Source organism: Malurus melanocephalus, unplaced genomic scaffold, assembly GCF_030028575.1.
Source record: "Malurus melanocephalus ecotype Western Australia unplaced genomic scaffold, MMel_1.1 scaffold_340, whole genome shotgun sequence".
Classification (NCBI taxonomy): domain Eukaryota; kingdom Metazoa; phylum Chordata; class Aves; order Passeriformes; family Maluridae; genus Malurus; species Malurus melanocephalus.
Window position 1 is genome coordinate 69,562 of NW_026623572.1, and position 7,019 is coordinate 76,580.

The window sequence follows — 7,019 nt, forward strand, 5'->3', positions numbered from 1 at the left end:
AAAAAAAAAAAAAAAAAAAAAAAAAGAGGAAAAAAAAAAAAGCAGTAAACCCATCCTGCTCCTGCCTGGAGACAATTCCCTGCAGGCAGGGAGCAGATCTGCTGCCTCAGCTGATGGGATTGAACCGTGGTCATGGTGGGGTCGGGAACGCTTCCACAACACAGAGTCCAACAAGTGAAAATATTTACCTCTAATTGTAAGGCATCAATTTTCTCCTCCTGGCACATATCCCCCTCACACTCRTACTGAACTAACTTGCCATCAGTTTTGCTTGCCACCAGCCGATGCACGTAGTTGTCTGTGGAGAGAAAACCCAAACAGGGGCACTCAGAGCTGAGGAATCCCTGATCAGGGAGCACAATTAAACCATCCAAACCCTGCCCCAGCATCTTGGCGAGGCACAATGCCAGCACCACGTGGGTTTGCTCTTCAGCAGATTCCTCCCAGCCACCTTACGGGGTATTAATGACAACAGCCCAGGGCAAACTGATGGAAAGGGAGGAACAAACATTCAGGGATGGTGTGGGACCACCCTGTTGGTGACACAGCCCCATTCTCCGTCCTCCAGCTGCTGGAAAGCTGCAGCAAGAGTGGATATGGATGCTCCCCAAAGCCAGGGATTAGCACAGACACAAACTCCTCCATCTCCAGGCAGATCCTGCCCCAGCTAACACTGCCAAGGTCCCCCAGGTGTGGGCTCACCCCCGGCGTAGTCCCAGACGCGGTGGTTGGTGAGCTGCATGGCGTACGTGTGCTGCGTCTCCTCAAAGTGCTTGTAGGCGTGGCGGCTSACGTAGCGCCCGCAGCCGATGTGCCCGCAGATCAGACAGATCCACAGGTTCTGCAGAAGGAAGGAGCTCTGAGGGGGCAGCTCTGCCAGCTGGAGAGGCAGCAGCAGCCCGGGAGAGCGTGACCCACCCCCGCTGCAGTCACGCCCTCGGGAAGGAGCAGTGTTGGCTTTCCCACTCCCCCTCCCCAGCTGGAAGGAGAAGGAGAAAGGGGTCCCCACCCATCGGGGGATGGATAAATCAGCACCCAGATGGGGGAGCAGCCCTGGCTAAGGGATGTTCTGAAAGGGCCACCACCATCGGGGTCTTTAGCTCCCTGCTGTCACACTGATCTTTCCAAGAATCCGGAAGATTCATGAGAACAGGAAACATGTGAGGGTTACACCCTTCCCAGCACTGACCCAACTCAAAAGGAAAGCTGATACCCCAGGAGCTGGCAAAACCAGCCCAAAATCAGCCCTAGAATTAAGGCCCAAAGCAACCCAAGGAGCTGTGCAGTCAGATTTAGGCCTGGTCTCACCATCCACCCACCTACTTACTTCTTGAACTCCACACTCAAAGCATTTGTTCTCTTCCACGGGCTCTGGAGTCTGGCAGTACCTGCACACAGGGCACCTGGAGGGCAACGAGAACATCATGAGACACAGAGAGCAACATCTTCACCTTGCAATCATTACAGAGAGAGCCAGAGCTCCAGGGAAATGCCCTATGCAGCAGGTAGCTCCCTGTATCACCTGTCTCTCAGCTCACATTTACCCCACTCCAATTCATCTGACACAAAGTTGTTGGTTTTAAGCTGGTGACAGAACAGAGGACAGCTCTCTATGAAGCAAAGCTGAAATGGCTTTGGGTCWGGTTTTGCTGCAGCCCCAGGGATTTCCAGAGGAGCCACACACTGAGGAAAGGCATTGGAACTACACACTGCTGGGGACAGCCAAGTGACAYTCTGCAAACACACCTCAGTATTTAAAACAACCCTCAATCCACAACTGTGCCCTAAAACCATCAGCACGGGCATCCCTTTTGGATCCAGATCTTCCATCTCCTTTGGAACTCCCTCAGTGCTGCCACAAACACAGAACAGCCCAGACCAGAAGGAAGCTCTGTCCAGCCCTGGAGCAGCAGCAGCTCAGCTCAGGAATGGGATAACTGAGGCTGCCTCCTGCTGCCAGGACTGTTTATTTATTTTTCATCAGCTGCTGGGTGAGCCCTAGAAATATTCAGGGAGGACAGAACAGGGCTGCAGTCAGTTCCTACACAAATTCAGGCACTTGCAGCCTCCGTGGTGCCTGAGCAAGGAGAACGGGGGTTTTCCTTTGTCATTCCTGCAGATTGGGAGCATACGTTCTGCTTAAATTGTACATTCCATATTTAAGGGCTATTTGGGATCTTGCTCCTGCGCTGGCTGCGCTCCGCTGCCCCAAATTTACCCTGGTTTGGATTTATGGAGCAAAGCAGCCCATCAGCCTGCACAGCTCCAGATCTGATTGATCTCACTGAGGTTGTGTTTTACTCTGGCTCAGGAGTGATAGATCACAGAGGCTACAATCTTTACATTCCATCAGAGAATCTGGGAATTGGGATACCAGGGAGGGAGCAGCAGAGCAGAGGAATGGCAAATACAGCTGAGAGCAGTGCCCAGTGCCGGCTGTGGGCTCCAGACACACCAAAATCCCACTCCTCAGGGATGGAAGGGATGCTGGGAGCACCGAGAGGGCAGCAGGAGGAGCTGCTTTAAGGACAGACACAACTCCAAGCCCCAGCCCTGCCCAGTGCCATAGACACAACCTCCCATCGCTCACCCCACACCCACAGGAACAGCAGGAGCCTCCCCTGCCTGATTCACTGAGCCATCCTGACACCATCCCTTCTTTCCCTGCCTGATTCACTGAGCCATCCTGACACCATCCCTTCTTTCCCTGCCTTCCTTTTCCACTCCTGCTCTTCCTCCCCTCCTCCTCCCCTCCTCCCAGCATCCAGGTGGGAGAGAAGGCTGCAGAACTCCCCACATGGCAGGAACAGATCCATCTGCAGGATGCCAAGGAAGGGATTGGCCAAGCTGAGTGAAGCAGGCCCGTGTGTGCAGCCAGGCCTGTTTAGCCCAGCACTTTTCTCCTGCAGCATTTTGAAATAATCAGCAATTCCTCTACGACTCCCTCCCCGCCTCAGCAGCGAGGCCCCCGGGAATCATTGTTCAATTACTTTTGGCGGGGWGATTTCTCTCTGGGAGCCCCTTAATGGGAAAAACGGAGCATTAGGAGTTGCAGTAATTCCTGCCCCCACGCTGACGAGCAGAGCTTTGTCAGCACAACCTCCCCCCMACTCCAGGCAGGGCTTCAGAGTGGAATTGAAGCCCAGGCTCTCACGTGGTGTCCTCCCAGCGCTGCAGGCACTGGCTGTGGAAGCTGTGGTTGCACAGCGTGGTGAGGATGCCGTTCACRGACTCATCCATCCTCTCCAGGCACACGGTGCACTTGGGCAGCTCTGTCAGGTCCATCACGGGCAGGCTGGCCCCCTGCAAGCACCAGGCAGAGAGAAACTGCTCAGCACCTGCCCAGCACCAGCAATTCAGTCCARCTTCCCATCACTGCCACCACCAGGGCTCAAAACCACGGCACGGGAACGTTGTGAGGCCACACAATGGTTGGGAATTTGCTGGAAAGATAAGAAAATGATCCCCAGCATCCAAAGGGCTGYACTTGCAACCAGCTCCACTGTGCATCCATTAAATTACAACCCAAGGCAGGTTTAGTTGAGGCACAACTCACGGACAAAACTCTCCCAAACACCRCTGGAATGGGAATTGGGGCTTGGGCTGATGTATTAAGCTGTTCTTGCAGCTTATTCTCCAAATAATCCTGTTAAAACCTTCTGAAGTGGAGGGGGGAAAAATCCAAAGCAAACTTACATCTTCTGACTTGAAGACTTCAGCCCTTTCCACGTACACGAGCTGGCAAACGTCCTCCTCGATGGAGTTGAACTGCCGGCCATTGCAGGCCATGTAGAAGCTGTCTGCATCAGCCTGGACACAGAGCAGGGGAAATTGGTTAAAAACAGAAAACTGCCAGCTGATCTGACCAAGGAAGAGCAGGAGAAACCTCCCATATCCTCCCTTCTTCCCTGGAACACCAGAGGAGGGATTTCAGCCAGCTCCAGGCGCTGCATTTTGGTGCTGGGTTTGGTATCRCCTTTGGAAGACACAGGTGAAGTTCAGGGCAGTGACATCACACTGACACTGGAGCATTCAGCAGGAATCAGGGATTTCCCTTCAGCACCTGTTGTACCCTTTGTCAGCAGTTTCAGTGCATTTGCAAAACAAATTTGGTCAAAAAAATGTAAGAGGGCCACGTTGCAGAACAGTGGAGTCAGGAACAGGAACAGCAGTTTAACTGTGGAAAAGGATCCATTTCACCACTCACAGCTCAGGCACCTTCCAGGGCAAAAGAGGCAGAACCAACCCAAACCCTGTCAAATCCATCAGCCCTTTCYCTCAGGTGATCCCCAAACCCTTTCTCCAAACCACCTTGCTGGATGCCACATTCCCAAGCTCTTGGCGATTCCAGGCAGGAGCATAAAGGCCCTGCAGATTTGGTTTGCTACTTGCAGCCATTAGGGGTCAACAGAGCTTCAGAGAATTGCCTGAGAAACAGGAATTTCAGGGTGAATTGAGCAAAGGTTTAGGGATTTGCTGCAAGGCTGTGTTCAGTACTAAGTATCTGCCCGTGTAATTCAATGCAACAAGAGATAAAACCATCTTTGTAACTACTGCAATGAGCACAAAACTCACACGAATCCTCCATCTGCACAAAGAGCTTGGGAAATCTCCCAGGCAGAATTCAGAGCTGGGGGAAACCTCTCCCTGAACCCCAAAATAAATCATGTGCAGYTGGAAGAAGAGAATGTCCAGGTGAAAGGATCCACACAGGAACTGGAGGGGAGAATTTAAAGCTGCACAGTTCAAGGGGCCTGAAGGAGCAAACTGTGTGATCTGAGTATCAATTCACCCCCAGGCTTTCAGGTTTGGGGGGCACTGTTCTTTCCACACTGACAGTGGCTGTGAAACCACCCAGCTGCTCAGAAAAGCAGAAAAAGTCTTTCTTAAAACAAATGGAGCACCCCTGACTGTGTCCTTTCTGTTCAGYACAGCACAAGGCTCTGAACAAGCTGAGAAATAGCAGAAAGTTCTGTAAATGGACTAAATCTTGAAAAATACCCTTCCAACAAGAAACAGGACAGYCAGAACAYRGCATCCACTGCTWCCARGTGTGGGACTGACCTCAGCAGCCCYGGGAATTCTCTGGGAAGGAAAGCAGGGATGTTTCTCCATGTGTAAGTGCAGCCCRGGCTCAAAGCTGCCCAGTGAAGCCACCAACCCTCCTGAGCAGTGACTGGTGTGACATTCCCACAGCCAAGAAATCCTGGGAGCAAATTACCTGGGAGCTGAACTTGATGAGCACCATGTACTGGTTYGGGGTGGAGTCTCTGATGATCTTCATGTGCTCAATCACCTCGTAGAAGGAAGCCACAAACTTCATGAGGTCGTGGCTGGTCATGGTGGCGGGGACGGTGAGGATGCAGAGCATGGCACTGCGCCGCACGTCCTCCTTCAGGGATGTCATCTTGCTGGGGACACAGCAGGGACACAGCTCCAAGCCCAGAGTCACAGCAACTCTGCTGTCAAACTTTMACCCTCCTTCAACTTTAAACCTCCCTCAACAGTGAGGAGGACAGGAAGGGGCTGTGAGTGAGTCCCCACATGAAACAGGCACAGGCATCCTTTAGCCAAGGATTCCCAAGAACAATGGGATTGCCAGGAAYAGTCTGACATCTGTTTTTCTATAAAAGCAGCAGAAGCTGGCGAGCCCCAGATGCTCAGCACTGTTCCTACAATAACTGAGCAATGTTTGTTCCTATTCCCAGTGCCCATTTGGTGGCTCCTGGTGGCTTKCAGGAASACCTGGAATGGGAGTTCTCACACAATTACAGGGGAATGGTGTAGAATTGTAACCCCTGGAATACAGGATGAGATTTCCTCCCTCACACAGTTCCCAGGACTGTCACCAGGGCTCCAGAGATCACAATTTAATTGTGGCATCCTTCAGGAAGGAGCTTTCAAACACCATTTTTTTGGAAGTCATGTTTGTTTTACACTCTTACAACCCCCAGCACAAGCCCTCACCACCCCAGTGAAGCTCCACCATTAACACCAGTCAYCCTCTGCATTCCCAGGAGCAAGTCACCCTTCCTGTTTGTCCCCTCTCRGGAGCCACAGCCCCAGGGTGGCCAACTCACCCTCCCATTCCCACATGAGCTACTATTAGTCAGGAATCCTTACTTTGTTTTGTACAGGTGCATAATTCCATGAACGATTTCAACCGAGGGGTTCCCACTGAAGAAGGAAATCTGGTCTGGGAGCTGTTTGGAAGGCGAGTCTGGAGCAGCCTCACACTCCTTGCTTTGATCCTCCTGTTTGGTTTTGTCCTCAGCTGATGCAGCCTCTGAGGATTTTCTTCCTTCCATGGCAGCTTTTGCTTCATCTTTCACAAAGGCAAAGTTTCCCCATTACTGAAGGGAAGGGACCACAAGGRTCACCCAGTCCCACTCTTGGTCCTSCACAGACACMCCAACAATCCCRCCCTGGGAGYRGTGTCTGAACAATCCTGGAGCTGTGGCAGCCTCTGCCCGTTCCCTGGGGAACCTGGGCAGTGCCAGCAMCYTCTGGGGRAAGAATCTTTCCCTGATCTCCAACCTAAACCCCCCTGGCACAGCTCCAGCCCTTCCCTGRRTCCTGTCCCTGCTCCCAGAGCAGAGATCGGAGCTGCCCCTCGGGAGGAGCTCASRATTGRGATGAGCTCAGTGGGAACTGCTCGTCAGGAATAACCAGCTCTGCCACCCGCACATTCCTCAACTTCTCTGCTTGTTTTCCCCACTGCAGGGCCGACCCCGGACCCGCACACCCCACAACACCCGGTGTCCCCCCGCCCTGCCTGGCCGGTGATAGCACCGGATACTGTCCCCAAACCGCCCCCGCCGGTACCTGTCCGCGGCTGGATGGTCTCGATGATCACGTCGGTCATCTCCCTGCGGCCCAGGTGCTGGTGCAGGATGGCCGCCCGCTCCCCGGGGCCCTTCCCCTCCAGGCAGGCGGGCACGGCGGCGGGGGCCGCGCCGGTGCTCTCCGCTGCCATGTCCGGAGCTGCGGGGACAAAGCGGGCGTTGGGACGGGGCGCT

General features: G+C 53.4%; 1 protein-coding gene across 2 annotated transcripts in view; it reads right to left on the minus strand.

Moving 5' to 3' along the window:
* The window catches only part of BRAP (BRCA1 associated protein), a 13,158-nt gene extending 6,146 nt beyond the window's left edge, over positions 1-7,012 (minus strand). For both annotated transcript variants that reach the window (XM_057378046.1, XM_057378047.1), the window contains exons 1-8: positions 6,826-7,012; positions 6,124-6,325; positions 5,222-5,411; positions 3,697-3,810; positions 3,155-3,303; positions 1,328-1,403; positions 703-841; positions 189-298 (exon numbers count right to left, since the gene is read on the minus strand). In XM_057378046.1, coding sequence (XP_057234029.1) covers positions 189-298; positions 703-841; positions 1,328-1,403; positions 3,155-3,303; positions 3,697-3,810; positions 5,222-5,411; positions 6,124-6,325; positions 6,826-6,976 — 1,131 coding nt within the window. In that variant the 5' untranslated portion in view covers positions 6,977-7,012. The remainder of the gene's footprint in view (positions 1-188; positions 299-702; positions 842-1,327; positions 1,404-3,154; positions 3,304-3,696; positions 3,811-5,221; positions 5,412-6,123; positions 6,326-6,825) is intronic.
* Between the last annotated feature and the right edge of the window lie 7 nt (positions 7,013-7,019).